At 37.9% G+C, this 20,515-nt stretch overlaps 1 protein-coding gene across 4 annotated transcripts in view; it reads left to right on the top strand.

Annotated features, from left to right (window-relative positions):
- ARHGAP24 (Rho GTPase activating protein 24) overlaps positions 1 to 20,515 on the top strand; it is a 644,333-nt gene that overhangs the window by 599,253 nt on the left and 24,565 nt on the right. For all 4 annotated transcript variants that reach the window (XM_012724157.1, XM_004681145.2, XM_012724156.1 and 1 more), the window contains one exon: positions 1,728 to 1,935. In XM_012724157.1, the coding sequence (XP_012579611.1) occupies positions 1,728 to 1,935 (208 nt within the window). The remainder of the gene's footprint in view (positions 1 to 1,727; positions 1,936 to 20,515) is intronic.

Raw genomic sequence — 20,515 nt, 5'->3', positions numbered from 1 at the left:
AGTTAGTGAACTATGTCTCACACACCGTTATTTCTCAAATGCTTATTCCAAGGACTATAAGGAAAGCTAAATAAGTCTGTCACCAGCTTTAATTGTCACTGCCTTAAGGTAGTGCCATTTTCTAATTCTATTTTAATATTGGCCACCTGGCCTTTAATCCATTAGTGCTGTTCTACCAAGTATAGAACAGTGTGTGTATGTGTGTGTGTGTTATTGTTTTTAACTGAACATAAGTATCCTTTCTGGTAGCACTTGTTGTTTTTTTTAATATGTAGACTTTGCATTACTGAATTTATAAATAATTTATAGAAAGAATAGTAAATATCTGTTCTCATGGTCGAATTCTTAACCAAATGGTTTTGAAAAATATTTCCTAAACTTCTAGAGTCTGAAATAATTTGAACATGCAACATTTATTTTTCTTTCACCTTTATGAAATTCATTAGAGCATTAAAACTATTTGATGGTATTTATCCCCTCTGGCAATATTGGAGTCACGTTTACCTTGGCTTTTTCTCTTTTATGGATCACTTTTGCCAAACTACTGCTTAATAGAAATACCTTTTAGAGCCATAGCTTCTTAAACAGTGGTACGCCTATGATGAATTATGGGAGTGTCCAGTGCAAATGCTTGTACTAAGAATTATTATTTGTAGTATTTTTAAGTCTTTATGAAAGCTGAACAAAATTGGATTTTTTTTATTACCTCTGTGTACTGACAGTTCTAGACAATGTGTAATAAGATATGTCTCCCATTCACAGCAAACCACCATGATACGGTCTGTTCATTTGTTATGCACTGCTTCATAATTCAAATATTTCCTTCTCAAATAAATTAATATAAATTTATTTATGTAAAGCATATAAACAACAGTTTTAAAAGAGATCATTATCTGAAATACATGAATGAGAATTCTGAATTTCACTGCCTAGTTATCATCTTGATGTGACCCATGGTATCATCACTTGATTGAAAACCGGTGAAGAGAGAAATGAAAAACATTTAAACTAAATCAAAGTTAGACATCAAGTTAAATATGTAACCAAAAAATAGCATTTGATACTATCTGCAGGCTATTTGTGGTTTTAAGTTTATGAGTCCAATTTCTTTTCCAAAAGAAAAAAAATCCACATTATATTTATTACAGTGTTTCTTGTTTCAAAGTAGATATCTCCAAACTTTTATGTGGCTTGGAACTCGATGTGTAATGTAAGGGAAGGGGGAAAGCATAACGTGAACATTTTTTATTTGAAAGATTATTTATAATGAATGTGATTATGTAATAACATGAATTACCAAATGTTAAATGCTCATCACCATTCCAGTCTTTGTTTCACCTTCACATTGAGTTTAACCATTTATTTACTCATTCATTCATTCATTTTACTGAGTGGATGTTGGTTTACACTTTTGCTTGCACTTAGGGATATTGGACTCTCTCCTCCCCCAAGTGTCATTGCCACAGTGCTCCCACCACCAAAGCACCTATGTTCCACGACCTTAGTCCACTGTGCTCCCTCCTCACCTTACTCTTTCCCCTCTGAAGTCCTCAGTTCTATAATCAATTTTCCAGGGTCAGTTTTTAAATTTTGCTCTATCTGTTCCTTTGCTTAGTTTCTCAGTATTTAACATTCAGTGACACCATCTAGCATTTGTCTTTTCAAAGAAAACAACCAATGGGAAGAAATAAGTTTTTCAAATTAACTTTGTGCCTCTATTTCTCCAGGTATTTTTGGACAGAAACTCGAAGACACTGTCCGTTATGAAAAGAGATATGGGAACCGGCTGGCTCCAATGTTGGTGGAGCAGTGTGTGGACTTCATCCGACAAAGGGGTCTGAAAGAAGAGGGTCTCTTTCGACTGCCAGGCCAGGCGAATCTTGTTAAGGAGCTCCAGGATGCCTTTGATTGTGGGGAGAAGCCATCATTTGACAGGTAGAGTTCAAGATTTTGCTATCCTCTGAGAATTTCAAATTGAAATGTCACCATGGAGTGGAGTGCCACTCCCTCACTGAGAGGGTCACTGTGCCCAGGATTGATTTTATTTTTTCACAGGGGCAAACTGCTTTTACTAAGTTACAAGGGAAAGTGGTTGATGATTTGTGTGTTTTTCTCTTCCATACATTCTTGCTCTTGAGAAATTATTATCTGTTCTTTTTCTGTGTTTCTAAATTAAAAGTTTATTAAACTTTTACACTGGAAACATGAATGTTTAGAATAGTAGCATGGCATTCTTTCATTTAAGAGAAAAGTATTAAAAATATTTATAAGCACAGCTTGGGTTATTGGCGATGTAATTAAAATAACTATTTTCACAATAATAATAAAAGCATTACTCATAAGTTTCAAGCATTGTCTTGGGGAGGTTACTTAGTCTCCCCTCTAACTCCCCAGTTTCCCCTTTAACTCCCCAGTCTTCCCTCTAACTCCCAGTCTCCCCTCTAATTCCCTCTGCCCTTTCTCATCTCACATCTAATAGAACTTTTTCTCAGGTAATCTATAACTCTAGCAGATTTGTCCATTGATGTAATAGCTCAGAGTTCTAACAATGAAACTCGTAGCTTGTGAACCTCACCAGGGTTAAGCCCAGATGACACTGTCATTTCTGGCACATGCTATTGGTCAAAGCAAATCACAAGAGAGGGATCATGGAGATTCAAGTAAGGGAAATAGATTCTACCACTTGGTGAAAAGAGCTCAAGTATATACTGTGCAGAAATAATTTGTAGAAAGCTATTTGTGGAGAAAATCACTATAGATTTAAAATCTACAGATCAGATGGAGTAAATTCCTTTTTGAGATTTTGCCTAGTCTAGGTCTCTTGCATTCCCAAACAAAAAATTTGTATGTGCTTGTAAATTTTTTTAAAGATTTATTTATTTATGCATACAGAACTGGGGTACAAGCCAGAGGAGCAGGGGTGGTGAGAGGCCTCACTAGAGACAGAGTGGGGAACAAAACAAGCAGATGGATGAAAAACACTGCTGAGGGGAGAAGTGGGCGAGACAGGTGAGGTCTCCCGCACCATGTGGGTCAGCTCCCTGGTGGGGTTGAACTGGCTCCCAAGCAGCCACAGCCAGCTTCTCAGTGCTGCGCTTTAACCCATTGCGCCACCAAGAAGGGCCATCTTCTGTGTACTTTTGTACTGTTAAAATAATTTATGAGATGTTGGGCCTTCCCTGGTGGTGCAGCGGGTTAAGCACAGCACTGAGAAGCTAAAGCCACTTCGGCATGACTTCCATCCCCACCCTGGAGGTGATCCATGTGGCCCTGCAGATCTCTCCTGACCCACCTGCTGCTCCCCTCAGCAGTGTACTTCGTCAGTCGGCCTGTTCTGCTCCCCACTCTGTCTCTGGTGAAGCCTCTCACGGCCCCAGTACCTCTAGCCTGTACCGCAGGCCATAAATAAATAAATAAATAAATATTTTAAAAAAAATAATAATTTATGAGATGCCACCTTAAACCTTTAAGAGATTTTTTAAGAAGAAGTGCTATGGTAACTGGTCTGTAGGTTATATATTACAGGCTATATCTTGATCTTTGCTCTGTGGTAGTTTTTTACTTTTAAGTAACCTTTAGCAACTGGAGACACTGTACCTGGGGTAGTAAAGCTCTCTAAATTCTTCTTCTTTAAACAGTTTCTTTGTTTTTATCAGTAACATTTTCTGTGTTCTAAGTTGCTGCAGACAATAGTGTTGCTAATTTTATCATTATTGCTTAATAAGCACTTACCTTTCCTAATTTCAATGGAAATTTTCTCATTGTCCTTATAGTTCTTCCTCATTGTCTCCTAACTGAGTCTCCAGACTCTCCCTAGTTCCAGACTCAATACCACAAATTTTAGGTTTTTGCTGTAGCAGCATCCAATTTCTGGTATCAGTAATTATTTCTGGTATTATTTTTGCATCGCCAACTACTCAAAACGTTAATTGCTTTAAAACAACCACAGCCTTTTCTAATCTTCATTTGTTTGGCAAAGACACCTTATCTCTGTTCTTCATGGTGCTGAATCTTATAATTTCGGCAGTATCCAAGGGAATTGCATTCAAAGTCTGGCACCTGTGCTGAGAGTCTGAAATGGCCAGTGGCTGGTAGGATCTCTCCTTGTATTTGCAGCTCAGTATCTTCCAAGCCTTCTTCTTTAAGTGAATTGTTGGGACTTTTTACACAGTGCTGTAGGGCTCATAGACAATAGGAATGAAGTTACCGGTCTATTAAAGGTCTAGGTTCAGAATTCCCATATCACATCCACTGAATATTAGTGGTCAGAAGCAAAGTATACTGTCAGTTCAGATGAACATATTTGAAAATCAACTCTACCTTTTGAAGAAAAGAATGGCGTGTGTATTTAAGGATGGGAAATAATTATTGACAGTCACTTTTGTAGACAGTCTGTCTATATCCCATACATAATATTGCAGTTTTGCTCTGTCTTACTCACTATTTTAGGTGAAAAGACTGGGTTTTGCATTACGGAGGTTGGCAAACAGTCAGCCAAAAGTGTGATAAAAGTGATATGATAATGTCAGTGAGTGAAATGGTAAACATACATTGCCTTAAGGAAGATATAATAACATTTGGGTCTGAGTTGAATCACAGGACTATCTTGCCATTCCTCAGCTGCTTTTTAGTAGAGGCACATTACAGATGGCATAGTAGGCACAAAGGCTTTGAGACAGACTCATTTAAGAAAATAACCCTGGTCCATGTGACTAGAACACAATGATTCAGTAGAATTCTCGGAGATGAGGTGACAGTTTAATTCTAGATAACCCAGTGCATTATGATAAGAAATAAAGATTCTCTAAAACTGCTGAAAGTGTTTTAGCAAGTAAATGAAATGGCTTATTTAAATTTTAAAAATGTTCACTCTGTAGAGGAAAACTACTTTTTTCCATTACTCTACCCACGAAATGCTTCAGACACCAACTGTATGGGTTTTTCCACACCAAGCAATTCTCCAGTTCTTGGCAGACACTGGGTGTCCTGAAATTTAATTTTGTGCTGACATTAACTGCCTGGAGTCAACACATATCCCCACAGGTTAGATTCAGTTCCAAAAGATTATGTCTTCTATCCCCCCCAACCCCTAATTCAAATGCCAATCATAATATTTGGGCTGATTCTTGTGCTTCTGATTAACCAACTATAAATTAGAATGTGGTCAACCTCAGTAATCTGCTAGAACAGCTCAGTGAAATTATTTACTGGGTTGTTTTTTTTTTTTTTAATAAAAGGAAAAGTAAGATGGAAGAGATAATTAGGAAAAACAGGGAGAAGGAAATTCCCTTCCCTGCACCTCTACATATTCAAATTAGAAGCACTCTGAGCCAAACCCTCTAGTTAGGGGGTTTGTGGTGAGTTCATTACATAGGCAGATTGATTAAGCTCTTCCTGGTCATCAGTGATTGAACTCACCCATTAGTCCCCACACCTTTTTTCAGAGTTGAGTCGTAAGGCTTAAAGTTCCAATCTGCTAATTACTGGATTGATTCCCGAGCCAAGTGTCTTTCCAGTCCCCATTCTTTGAGTCTTTTCAAAAGTCACCTCATTAACATAAACTCTATGAAGAACAACAGACTTTCCCTTCACCCTCAACATCCAGAACAATTTCAGGAACTAGGTATAAAACCCAAGTATTATAGCAAAAGAAGGTTTTATCTCCTTCATCATTTAAGAAAGTACAAGATTTGTTAGGAGCTCTGTCCCAGAATCAGGCATGAAAAAATAATCATGTGTTTCTTATTTCAGTACAATGTACTTTGGCAATCTGAATACTCTCATTTTTATATTATTAAATTTGGGTGCCTTAGTTATAGGGAGGCTTTTTTCTTTTTAAAGATTTATTTATTTATTCATATAGAACTGGGTTACAGGCCAGAGATGTGGAGGGTGAGAGGATTCACCAGAGACAGAACAGGCAGATAGAGGAAGTACACTGCTGAGGGGAGCAGCGGGCGGGTCAGGAGAGGTCTGCTGCGCCATGTGGATCTCCTCCGGGGCAGGCGGGAATCGAGCTCCTGCGACAGTGGCTTAAGCTTCTTAATGCTGTGCTTTAACTCGCTGTGCCACCAGGGAGGGCCAATATAGGGAGGCTCTTATACAAATTACCTGATTCTGCTGTTTAAATAAAAGACAACCCACAAATAATGAAATAAGAAGAAAGTAACGTATCTGTGGCATTTTGTAGTTGTAAATGACACTGGTAGGAGAATAAATAGTCACATTTTCCCAAAGAGCATAAGATTATTTTCAGAAATGTATCCAAGTGTTCCACCCCATCCATATTTTTAGTGAGTTAGCTGCACTTGACAATAACATGATAAACTTTTAGTTCGGGAGGAGTTTAGTTTTCAGGAGATAAATGCAAACCTCCTGGGAACATTTGCTAGTTCATGCTATCTCACTAATCTTCACTATCAAAATAAAATAGTATTAAATATAGGCTAAAAATACACATATTGCATAAGATTTGAAATAGAATGAAAAACAAAGCACAGAAAGTTTTTCACTATAAAATATATTTTAGAGAGAATGAATAAATAATCTTCCCTATTTATTCTAATATTGTTTGTATCTCACTACAGAGTCTACAGGATTTGGTTTTCAACATTGTATTTGTTAAAGCCTGGGAAGGAATTTTCACAGGAATTCTGAAAGATAATCTCTAATTTTAACAGTGAAGCTTAATATTGTTGTAGTTTTAGTATCAAGCCCTGAAATTTGATTTTTAAAGACAACTTTTAAAGTAATATTTTGAATTATAATAGTATGAAATATTAAAATTTAATTTAAATATTATTAAAATATTTAAAATTATATTTTTGTAAATAATTCAGAATATAGATGAATACAAATTGAAAGATTAATATTTCAAAATTAAACAACCCAAAGAGTTCAATGTATAACATATAGTTCAGTAAATTTGTAGAGACATAGACATAGATCTACATCAAAATATCTATATATACAAAGTATTGGAATCACAGATTTCACATCCTGTTTTTTTCTCATTAATATTAAATCATGAACAATTTTCCATGTCACTGAATAGATTTCATGTGATCTCAAGGCTCTATAATTATTCATCACACCAGCACAGGTGGGTTCCATCCTGCCTCTCTCATGTTTTCAGGGGTTTGCACACATTACCAGCATTCCCACATATGCTGACCAGCATCTGTTTCATAAAACTGCTTGTACTTTGGAAGCCCTGCATCCATTGAGGGTTTAAAAGATATATTTCGCATTTGAATGGGAAGGAATATTTTGTCCACAGGGAGAAAAATAAAGACAAGTTGAGAAAAATTTAGGTCATTATTTGTACTTAGTGAGGTTTTCAAGTGCCTCTTGCAGCTTTTATTGAATCATGTACTTTCTGCTCTCCCTTGATTACATTGAATGCTATTAGTCCTGTTCCAGGGTTCAGGTTTAAGACTTTATGCATGCATGACTTATTACTGCTGCAATTAGATCTCATATTCCCACAAGCTCCTTGACCAGAATGAATTCCGTGAGAAGGGATATTCTCACTGACTTGAAAGGATTTATATTTTATCAGTGTGTGAAAACCATAAAAAAAAAAACAACAGATATCATAGTTCCTATCCATTTTATTTCTATCCAGGATTGCACGCAAATTAAAATAAGACATTTTACATTGGGCTTTCCTATTTCCAAGGGACAAAGTGAAATATCCAGTGTGTAAAGTGAAATTAGAAGCCAAGTATAATTTGGTTTCCAAAGCTGTCCAGATGGTGCCAGTTGTTAAAGAACATATATTTGGAAGAGCAGGAAAGGTGGGGTCCTCATACCATTAATTAGTGGGCAACAAAATAACTTTACTCTTCCAGCAGTTTTCAAAAGCAAGGACAGAAGACAAAAGGAAGCCAGTGATTTCCCACATCCGGCCCCCCAAAACCATAAAGCCATAATTTTTTTTTTTTTAAAGATTTATTTATTTGTACATACAGAACTGGGGTACAGGCCAGAGGCTCAGGGGCGGTGAGAGGCTTCACCAGAGACAGAGTGGGGAGCAGAACAGGCAGATCGACGAAGTACACTGCTGAGGGGAGCAGCGGGCGGGTCAGGAGAGGTCTGCCACGCCATGTGGTCTCCTCCGGGGCAGGCGGGATTTGAACTCATTCGGAAGTGGCTTCAGCTTCTCAGTGCAGTGCTTTAACCCGCTGCGCCACCAGGGAGGGCCTAAAGCAACTGTTTTTGAGGTACTCCAGCTGCATTCCTGCATGCTCAGTTCATTGCTTTTGTCCTTCCTCCTGTTCTCTTCCTTTTGCTTTTCATGTTGCCACCTGAATTAGGATCAATGAATTACAAATATACAGAGATAAAATGAGAAATAAAACAAAAAGTCCAAATTTAGGAGGCAGAAAAGCCAGGAGTATTTTAATATAATCCTTGGGATAGGTCTATAGCTTTGAGTGATAATATCCTGAGTTTTAAAAAGTGACCTTGAACGTGTGGAACACTGCAGATGTTCTGCATCCGAGAATACAGAGATTCTTGAATGTTAGTTTGTGTAAGAATGAGCTGTGGAACTCTCTCAAGAGTCAGTTGTCCAGACCTCACTGGCTGTCATTCTGATTCAAAGGGTCGGATGATATTTAGGAATCTTCATTTAAAAAAAAATGTCCCTGGCCAATTCTTCTATGCATGGTCTCCAAGCCATAACTTGGGAAATGCTAGTCAGATTATATAATAGGTTGCAGGAGTATGGAGTAAAGGAATTACTCCATTGAAAGTATATATCTTTATTATACATGAATTGGGGCTGGGGCGGGGGGCTGGAAATCAGCCTTGTAGCCCTCCTGGAAGCAACACATTAGTTCAGATTAGGCAATGCACGTCATAAACTACTATGAAACAAGATTTTTTTTCTGGGGTTTGCTCTTGGTATGTACAATACAAGCTTCCCTATTTGCTGAAATGAGCCTAAAATTTTACTATACTGAATATCTATAATGATTATTTATTTGTTTGCTTTATTTTAAACATTCTTGTTATGAGCCTAAAATTTTAGGCTGACAAGCACATCTTTTTGCCTTTATGCTTTAACACATGTGAAAATTGAAACCCTGGAGATTTCAGAGGCAAATATACTGTACAAGAGTCCTTGAATCACAATGTGAATTAAAACCAAAGAGTAGTGGGTGAAAGAGAAGCAAACACACATGGTAGCTTGAGGACATGTCATTAGGTGAAGAGTTGACAAAGGGAAGAACAGACTCCCAGAGCTTAAGGCGGCCCTGACATGCGGATGTTGTACTGGCTACTTCTGTCAGCACCCAACATGACTCTCTGAAGTGAAGAGAGAGATGATAGCCTTCGAGAGTTTGAACAGCTGTCTAGCTAAGTTAACTCAAAGGTTTATTTTGATGAGGTTGTTAGATATATGAGTAATTTGGTAACCATTGTCTTGGAGAACCTCTTAAACATCCGCATTCATGTAGTACCAACATGATTTTACATGTCTGTATGTACAACGCCTGCATTAATATTACTGGTAGATTTCTTTAAACTTAGTTACTGCTTTGGTAATCAGGTTTGTTGTAAAAAGAATTTGTCATCATTGTTGAGTTGAAAACAGTACACTAACCATAAATAAAGCTCAGTAAATGCAATGACAGCAACACTTGTTATTAATGCCAGCTGAATACATTGTTTTCCAAAGACCCTGACCCTAAGGCCCTCTGTTTATTTGATGAAAATGAAGAGTGGCACACTAGAGTACCATGTAATACTTCTTTCCCAATTGGTACTTCCCATTTGATATAACCAGGATAGCGGAAAGAAAATTAAAAAAGAACTAATGATTCCACTGTGTGATTTGATCTCACTAAATACCCTCTGGCATCCTGGCGGTAATTGCCCACACTTCCAAAAATAGAATGAGATAACTCTCTGCTAACATGGGCAGGCATACTCCAAGATGCTTGGCTTCTTACCTAATTTGAATAATGGGTATAACTTGCATGAAACCCCTTTATAAACATACCAAAGTCTGAAAAGTTAATGAGCTTTAAGGGAAAATATTCTGTAGGTAGAAAAAACTCACATGTATGCATAGTTATTAAATATTTATATATAAGACAAGCTGTTAGCTAGAGATCTGTTGTGTTTCATTGTGTTTTGCCCTCTAGGTGATGTAGCTAAGAGGTTTGTACATCTGAAACCATGGACATGAGTTTCCCTTTCCTTTCAAATTGCCCTTGAATAATTTCTCACTTTTATTGAAAGTGGGTGGAGAGGTGAATAAAAATAATCAATTTACCAAGGAATTTCCAAGTATTTGTCATATCTATCAGTGGATATATGTATACTTGCAAGGCAGCAGTGTAAGAAAAAGTGTTCAGGCTTGCCTGACAGACAGGTGTGGGACTCAATTCCAGGCCACTATTTGCTCCCTAAGCTAACAATTCCTGGGACTAGTTATTTAATTTCTTAAAAGCTCTATTTTCCTCCTATGTAAAGCAGCAGTAACAATGCCTAGCCCTACCAGACTGTTGTATCAATTCACTTAAAAAAATTATTTATTTATACTTACAGAACTGGGATACAGGCCAGAGGTATGGGGGGGGAGGGGCTGAGAAGATTCACCAGAGAAAGAGTGGGGAGCAGAACACGCAGACTGATGAAGTACATTGCTGAAGGGAGCTGTGGGTGAGTCAGGAGAGGTCTGCTGTGGTGTGTGGGTCACTTCCCCAGCTGGGGACTGAACTCATACTGCAGTGGCTGCAATAGCTTCATAATGTTGTTTTTTAATCCATCGTGGCACCAGAGAAGGCCATCAATTCACTTTAAAATAAAACAAAGTGGAACCAAAAAAGCGGGAATAAATGATATGAGTAAGACTCTTAGCACATGTATCAAAATGTTCCTGATAATGACTCTAAAATTTTATTTGATGTGGCAAAGTAATATATTTGAGCCTGTGTGATACAGAAACCAGTGAATAACCATAGTTGTGCATAGATTTTAATCTAGGGTAACTTCATTTCTTTTGAAATCTCCATCATAATCCCTAATGAAAAAATGTTACCTGTGAGGTTTTTTGTTCTGAAAGTGTGTGTTTGAGAGATTATAAATATTTTTGCATGACATTAGTGAAAATATATCCATTAAGCACATATATTTTCTAAAATAAAAATTTATGTGTTTATAACTGTGTAATTCACCCATTTCAAGGGCTCAAAAAATCATTGGATTTTTAACAAATTTGCCAAATTATACAAACATTACCATATATCAATTGAACAATCTTATTATTTAAATAAATCTCCTTATGCCATTTATTGTTCCCTGTAATCTTTCATCCTCAATCAGCCACTAATCCATTTTCTGTCTCTATAAATTCCTCTTTTTTTGAATATTTCATGTAAGTGCAATTATTCAGTAGTCACTTGCATTCAAATTTTCACTTAACATAATGCTTTTGACGCTCACCCATGTTATAGTATATATCACCAGTTTATTCCTTCTTATCGATGAATAGAATTACAGTTTGTGGATGCAGTACATCTTGTTTATTAACTACCAGTTGGTAGACATTTGTTTCAATATTTTGGCTGTTATGAATAATGCTGCCATGAGCAAGCATTAGCAAACTGTGGTGTGGAAATATTTTCATCTCCCTTTGGTATATAACTAGAAGTGGAAATGCTGAATCATACTCATGTTTAATATCTGAGGAACTGCTAAACTGTTTTCCAAAGTGAGTGTACCATTTTATATTCCACCAACAGTGTATGAGTGTTCCAGTTTTTTATTCTAATCAATCTAGTGAGTGTGAAATGTAATCATTTTAATTCGATTTTTTCTAATGATTACTTACACTATATACCTTTATGTGTGCTTATGAGCCATTTACTTATGCACTTCAAGAGGCATGTGGTTTTAAAATATTTGACTTTTCAGATTATACTGCTAATGTAGTATAAGAAAATCTTGAACTTGCAAGAAAATCAATAATAATATTCTAGGAATATCTACTTAGGCTTTTTGATAAACATCTATGATATCACAAGAACAATATACAGAACATCACTGTGAATATGAATTTAAAACTGATTCATAAAGTAAAATGACATTTTTGTAACTAGAATATGAATTCAATGAAAGTAGAGAATTTTATTAATCTTGATCACATTTTTAAATCCCTCATACTTAGAACATAGTGCCACAATGTAAACATTTAATAAAACTTTACTTAATAAATGAATACTAGGAATACATTTTGAATGTACCTATCTTAATAAGTAAGCAAATCATGTGCTTCTTTCCATAAGTTAGAATTTAGGAAATTGAAATTTTTCATATTTCAAAATAACATCAAAAATTTTTAGGATATCAATTTTGTCAACTAAAGCAGAATGCCTGGCTTTGTCAATATACAGTTATAATACCATGAATGAATTTCATAAAAGCCATAGCTCTAAATTAGTACCTGCACCTTTATCTGTTTTGTACTCTAGATATGTTCTCATAAATATAGATTAACTCTGTTCTCAAAGCAAACTCTATTTTGATTAATAGTAAAAATGATAACAGCAATCTTTACTTAATTCTAAGTAGATTCTTAGAATCTACTTATAGATTTCTCTTGAAAGTAGTCCAACACTGATATAGTAAATATCTATGTATATGATAGCCAAGTAACCTTTCCAACAAAGAGCATTATAGCATTTTAATAGGAGATCCTTAATAAATATATAACTGACTTATTTTAAAGTTCCTTAATCCTTCCCCATATATGTTTCTACCCCATCCCCATATATGTGCATGTATACAATCACATATATATGTTTACAACATTTAGTTTAGCTAATATGCTGTGAATACATCTATGTTGTAATAAGAAATGTTCAGAGTGTTCTGAGAAGTAACAAATTTTGTGTAGAGTGGACTCTGTACCCATAATATGGTGGACTACAGAAGGTGGGATCACCCTTTCACCTAAAAACAATATGATCTGTTAACACAGAGGTATTTATCCAAATAAACTCTAATACAAAAAGATTTACCTACACCTATGTTCATGGAAACCCTGTCCAAAGTTGCCAAGTCCTATAACCAACCTAAGTAATCAACCAACAGATGAATGAACAAAGAAACTGTGGGATGTATACTCAATGGACTATTACACAGCTGTGAAAGATAAAACAATGGCATTTTGGGCAAAATGGATGGAGCTCAAGTTGATTATGTCATGTGACATAAGTCAGAAACTAAAAAGCAGATGTCAGTTGCTTTTACCCATCTGTAAAATATAAATAACTAAAAAACAAATACAGGCAAAATAAAGCAGGAATAAATGTTGAGTCAATCAAAAAATATAAGGGTTATCAGAGGGAACAAAATGGAGGGTTGAGGGTAAAGGGGAGGAAGATACGTGGAGAAATGACTTGGTGAAGTATGAGTGGGACATGAACACACATGGAAGAACAATATAACACCAAAACTCAATTAAAAAAAAAAAGAAGAAGAAAGTAAAATTATTCATCAAAAAGCTAATCTGTCACATGCAAATGATAATGTAAAAACAAAGCATAAACTGATGTCAAGAAATTTATCATTTTTAAGGCTTTTTGTGTATATTTTATGCATGCAAGCAACTATTCTGGAAAGATACACATGAAAATGATAAACTGCTTGATTTAGGAAAGGACTAGGAGGGGACAAACTAGAAAAAAAAATTATTTCATAAATTGTCTGCCCTTTTAGAGTTTCTGAATTTATAGCATATGAATATACAACTGATTCAAGTAAAAAAAAAATCACACAACAGACTTAGTAAGTATGAGAACTGCTGCCAGCCCAGTGAATGAGAAATCAGATCTGGGAGAGCCAAGTGGAACAACGCCCCTCTGCTGTTCTCTCTCTCAGGCCGTGTTTTATGAGCTGCCTTTAAGGACTTGCAGGCAGTCAGTGGGGGGCTGAATGCTATGGAGAAATGCATGCACAGTCAAGGGGAGCCTGTCTGGATAACTGGTCAGAGAGGTAGAGATAGTTCAGATGCTATCAATCTTCAAGGTCAGGAGATATTCCCAGAACCTGACTTTTAGCACACCTTTGTCAGAGTCCTGTGATCACATATACTTCCTATAGTCCTGAAATAAGCTTCTAGGTTCCTTACTGCTTGTGTTTGAGTTCCCCTAGATCTTACATTTGGAATCCAGCTCTCTTGGTCCTTTTGGGGAGACCTTTTGTTCTGGCATTGACCAAACACGAAGGCAGAGGGAGCCTCTGGGGAATGATCTCCCCAGAAACTTTGTAGGCAGGCCCAGCTTCCCCAAGCAGAATAAAACCTGAACTCGGGAGACTGAGCTCCCCGCGGAGCTATGGACCTCTCCACCTGCCTGTGACACCTGAGCACACCTCTGCTTGACACAACTGTGAGCCTCTGGTTTGCTGCATGTCCAGTTGGTGCCTGGAGAGACCAGAGTTCCAGGATGCACCCACCTTCTTCATCTTTTCACCTGTCCCTGTATTATCAGTACAGCTAATAACACGTGTATCTGTTCAGTGAGCCGAATGATCAGGGAACACTGTCTTCTAGTACTTTCCTTTCCTCCACCCAGATGATGGAATACCCCACTACCTGCACTTGTTTGTGTTGGAGACTGAGTACTCCTCGGGGTTTCAGTCTGCCGAAGGGGTCTCCCTGGAACCAGGACACTGGTTCTTGATGCAGAGTTGCAAAACCCTTTGGATTATTGAAACCTACAGCCTTCCCCTTTGCTGCCCACCACGTTATTCCAGCAAAACCTGGAGTGGCATTGGGCCATCTCAGGGTTTTTGAGTCCAAAACCCTGAGATGTCTCAGATTTCCTTCAGGCTTCTGCTCTGCGCTCCCATGATGGTTTTTGTAGCAAAGAGGAGACAAAGGAGAAAAGCAAATGAAAAGATGTCAGGCCATGAAAACATTGAGAAAGAGACCAGACCAAAGACACAAACCTTTGAATCTCTGGCATTGCCTGCATGTTGGCCAGGCTCCCTATGCTATCCCTGCACTGGAGGAACTTACTAAAGCTCCCAATAGGTTGTCACTGGTGGACATGGAAGACATCCTTGACAATGGACAGAAGAGGGACTCGCACCCTCCTTCATCCCCTTTCATTTTCCTGGTGGTTGAAGGCCCACCTCCAGGGACAGATGCAGCCCCTCTCTGATACACTAGAAATCCACCTATCCCAAGTGACTGATGCGACAAGTATGTTGGAAATATCTCAGGACCAAGTGTGATACCTTCAGAAGAAGTTAATGGATGGTTTAGATGAAAACAGTCGTATTCAACAAGATCGAGAATTGCTGTTCCAAGAAAGGGAGGGATGAAAGGGGCCTGTGTGGGATGGTGGGAACAAGGTGCTTTGCAGGCACGGGTGGAGCAGATGCTGAATGACAGAGAAAGCCAGTTAAATTCTCTGGCCAAAATCATCCTGAAGATCATCCATCTGTCCAATCTCTTTAAGAAGGAACGCTCAGAGTCAGACTCCTTGGAAGGAGAGGAGAAGAGAGAATCAGCAGGTGCACCTCTCCAAGCTTTGCGTCCGAAGAGGATCTGAAGCTTCTCCCTTGTGCTTCAAATGCAGAAGTGTCCTTTCAGAAGCAAGCAGGAGGAAGCAAGAGAACCAGCCAGAAAGCTGGGTGTTAAAAAAAAAAAACAAGGGAGCTTACTGGACAAATAAAAAGCCTCAAAATGGAGCAAATAAAAAGCAGCTCTGGAGTTTGAAATTCTCAGCTCAGAAGTGAAATTCAGAAGCTCCGGTGACACTCCAGCTGCTGCCTGAGTTTCATGAAGAGTTTATAAGGCAGCTTCTGAGAAAACCAACTGAGAAGGAAAACCGCTGCCTCACCTCCCAGAGGAAAATTCCAGACATGGGTGGAAAGGGGAGCTGCTGTGAACAAGGGGATTGCCAATGTCGTGGAGAAAGAATTGCAAAGAAGTACCTCCTTTTAACAAAACATGAATCGTCTTCTATGAAAAGCGATTTCAGGAAAAATGGATCTCAGTCAGGGGAATGAGCGAATGTTCCATCAGTTAAAGAAAGAAGATGGTAACTTCAGACAACATTGCCTAACCTCTGGGCTTCTAGTTCACCTTTCACTCTTTCCAAAGGGCAGTTTCACTGCTGCTATTCCAACCACACACACACACACACACACACACGCACACGCACACGCACACACACACAGGTCTGCAGTACCAGAGGGCCCCCTTTCCCCCCTACACTCCCCACCAACTCCCCAGAAGGAAGAAGATCCCTGTGGGAAGATTCAAGAATGGTGGATCATCATCCTTGAAGGTTCAGTGCAGAAGTCAGATCTGAACATCTGCAAACTGGGAAAATATATCTATGCCATGACTTCTCTCTGTGAAAGTACCTTTGATTTCTCTCTTTGCAGATTGATTCATGATTTAATTAATGCCACATGCTCAGAGTTCAGTTTTATGCATTATAATGTGTAGGCAGAATTTTTTCCATTATAGATTCATTTAATAAATCTGATTGAGATTCATAAAATTCTCTATTTTCATATAATGAATTCCTAATATTACCTTACTTTAACATCATTGGAGCCTGTACAATTGTAAAATACTACATTTTGATTTCAATAAAAAGTTTATTTTTACTTAATTACTTTTTTTTTTTTTTAGTGCAGACTTGGAGTGATTTAGTGTTGCTATAAGCTATATTTAAATTATTTATTTATTTTCATTGAAGTAATAATGGCTTACAGCATGTTGTATGGTTTGGAAATATATAGGATGAACCCTTTCATGCATTGTTTCCACAGCACGCCCATATTTTGTAGTCATTGTAAGAAAGTGATAGTTGAACACATGGATTTCCCAGGGGTTGTGCATAGAATTGAGGAAAATGACACTTAAGGGCCAGCAGAGGAAGAAAAACTTGGGAACAAACGGATAAGGAATGATAGTCAGAAATAAGGATTAAAATGTGCAAATAGTCAGTGAGAGAGGCATTGAGGAAATAAGGAATTGACAGACTTAGTTGTGGGAAGTAGTCAACACAAGTAGCAAGTGAATGAATAGTCCTTATCCTATTTTCAGTATGAGAATGTAGTTACTTTTTTAAGAGGTCTGTAATTTGGAGTCACAAAACTCAGATTATTCCAAGTAGTTTCTTCCTACAACTGCAAAGCAGGGCATTTGTTACTTGGATTATTAAATAATACACCTCTCAGTGTATTTGTATTTGCACATATCTGTGGGCATGTGTGCATACACATTCTCTTGCATGTGATGTGTTGGATCGTATATCAAATTATCAAGTTTTCTTAGTAACTGGCTAGCATGGTGAGGAGTCAGTACACACCTGGATCTGTAGGCACATCTATTTCTAGAAGCAGGAAAGAAAAGGTCAGTGGGACAGTCTGACTTATGCATGAACACCATCTCCCCACCAACATTCCTTCCACCTCTGTTCCATCCAGGAAAACTGAAGAGACAAGTATGTACTGGTCATCTCCAGTGGATCCTGGCGTGCACAAATTTAAACTTGTGACCAGTGCCCATGGGAGCTGCCTTCTTTTCATGGAAGTTTCTCCCTCAAAATGTATGTCTTTCATTAGTGCTTTTCAGACTTGACAGCACAAGAATTGCCTTAGGAACTCAAAAAAAAAAAAAAATCAATGCCAGGAATCAGCCCAGACCAATTATATATAAGAAAATATAGGACCCATCAACAGTATTTTGAAAAAACTTATCCATAGGCAACCAAGGTTGAAAATCACCCTTCTGCCTCACATTGGTCTATTTGAAAATATTTTCCATATACTCCTGTTATCTAAAAGCATGTGTCTGCCTTTCTATTAACATTGCATTGTCCAATAGTCTAGTAAAATAAGAAAATATATATATATCATTGACCGGGCAGCTTAAACAAAATAAATTTATTTTCTCACAGTTCAGGAACTTGATGTCCAAGATCAGGCTGACAAACTGGTCAGTTCTGAGTTGGACTCTCTGCCTGGTGTGGACATGGCTTCCTGCTGGCCAGTATGTACAAAGAGCCCTTCCTTGTTATGTATGCATAGAGACAAGCTCTCTGAGGTCTCCTTTTATACAAGCACAAAGCCCATCAAATCGGGGTGTCATGTTCATAACTGCCCCAACTCTAACACCTCCAAAATGCTAGCTCTAGATACCATTACAGCAGATGTTTTCAACGTATAAATTTATTAGGGACATAATTCAGTGGCCCTCTAAGGGTTCTCTACCATCATTACTTTCACCCAGGAGACTTGCTTGGGGCAAATAAAAATTCATTGCACTCCAGGACCTTGCTTGGAAGTAAAACTGTCATTTTATGTTATGTATGATTCACTGTTGACACTTTACATGACTTTACAATAAGTCTTGACAGTTTCACCATAATCAAGTTTCACTGTGGAAAAGTGGACCATTTTTGACAGATACATAAGAAATTAAATTTTAACAAAACCAGACATTTCTTCTGAGTGTCTTCAGTCACTTGTGAATTCTCCCTGGAGTTTGATGGCTATTGTCCTTTTTTTTTAATTGCCGGGGATTTTATTTTATTTTTTAAAGATTTATTCATTTTATGCATGTAAGAGCTGGGGTGTGAGCCAGAAGTGCAGGGGTATAGGGGTGTGAGAGGACTCACCAGAGACATTGGGGAACAGAACAGGAAGATCTATTGAAATATGCTGCTGAGGGAAGCAGTGGGTGAGACAGGAGAGGTCTACTGTGCCATGTAGTTTTGCTCCCTGGCCAGGGACTGAACTCATGCTGCAGTAGCTGCAGATAATTTCATAGTGCTGGAACTTAACCCCTTATGCCACCAGGGAGGTCACTAATTGCCTGGGATTTTAGATCATCTTGTGGTAGGTATTACAAATCAATTCATAATACCTAAAATTAGTTCCTGTGTGGATGTTTTGGAAATTCATTCTGCTCCATTAAGTCAAGGAATTATATTGTGTTCCATGCATAGTGTTGAGATGAAAAAAAATCCCATTTCCAATTTTGAGATTTAAATATTTGAATGTTTGCCTAGTAGTATTATACTTGTGGATACAGTAGCATTTGAACATATCCTTGTATGTGAGTCTTTTTATCAGTAAGAGTCTAGAAATGAGCTATTGTTAGATTCCCATATCCTATTTCATAAGAGACCTAGATTATACCTAGATTCTAGCTAAGTGAGGCAATTTCTGTGAAACATAAAGAACATTCTTAAGATCACACACCTGGAAGGGACCAGCTTCACAGTTGGATATCAGAAATTATAAAAAGTAAAATAAGGCCCTTCCAGGTGGTGCAGCGGGATAAAGCACACCACTGAGAAGCTAAAGCCACTTCTGCATGAGTTCGATTGCCGCCTGCCCTGGAGGAGATCCACATGGCGAGGCAGACCTCTCCTGACCCGCCTGCTGCTCCCCTCAGCAGTGTACTTCCCTCAGCAGTGTACTTCGTCGATCTGCCTGTTCTGCACCCCATTCTGTCTCTGTTGAATCCTCTCACCCTCTGCATCTCTAGCCTGTACCCCAGTTCTGTACAAATAAATAAATCTTTAAAAAAAAAAGTAAAATAAATGAGGCTGTTTCTAGTGATCACTTAAAGAGACAGAAGCCCAAATGAGACAAAAAAAAAAAGTTCTGTGCTGTTTGTCTCCCTTGACATATGATGTGAAGTAGGACACACCATACATTTCAGAAGCTATGTGCTGAATGAATAATTCATAGAATAATCCAGAGTGACCAAAAGAACCCATGAAAATGTAAAGTAAGACAATCAAAGAAATTGTCATGGAATTCTCCACTTAAGTTTGATTTAAAAGTTCTACACATGAGGATCTAGGAATTAGACATTAAAAAACCCAATTATAATCTAAAGTGAAACAAACCCCATATGTTGATCAATTAAGGGACATATGCTACAGAGCATTTCCTAGTCTGACAGCACCTCGTCTCAGCATCCCTGGGCCTGTGCCAGTCTCCTTGCTAACACTGTACGGCTATTTATCTTAATTTCTGAACACAGATTCTACTACAAGGTGAAAGAGACCTGACATACCTATAATGATTATACATTAGCATATAGCTTTGAATTTCTTTAAAAAAATTATTTTGTTTATTTATGCATACAAGAAATGGGGTTTGAGCCAGAGGTAAGGGGAAGGGAAGGTGTGAGGATTCACCACAGAGTGGGGAGCAGAACAGGAAGATCTACTGAAATACACTGCTGAGGGGAGCAAGGATGAGACAGGAGACATCTGTAGCACCAAGTGAGTCAGCTCCTTGGCTGGGGATTGAACTCATGCTGCAGTAGCTGCAGATAGTTTCATAGTGCTGAGACTTAACCCCTTGCACCATCAGGGAGACCATTAGTTTTAAGTTTCTACTAAAAGAGCATGACTTTAAAATCCTTCTTAACTGAGAGATCAAGCAAAAGGAATTTATCTGTGCTTTCTTGTTCATATTCATGGAAGGGTGGTTTGCAACAAAACCTAAT

The sequence above is a fragment of the Condylura cristata genome, unplaced genomic scaffold, assembly GCF_000260355.1.
Source record: "Condylura cristata isolate star-nosed mole 26May11 unplaced genomic scaffold, ConCri1.0 scaffold00012, whole genome shotgun sequence".
In the NCBI taxonomy this organism is placed as follows: domain Eukaryota; kingdom Metazoa; phylum Chordata; class Mammalia; order Eulipotyphla; family Talpidae; genus Condylura; species Condylura cristata.
This window is presented reverse-complemented; position numbering and strand designations above follow the sequence as displayed.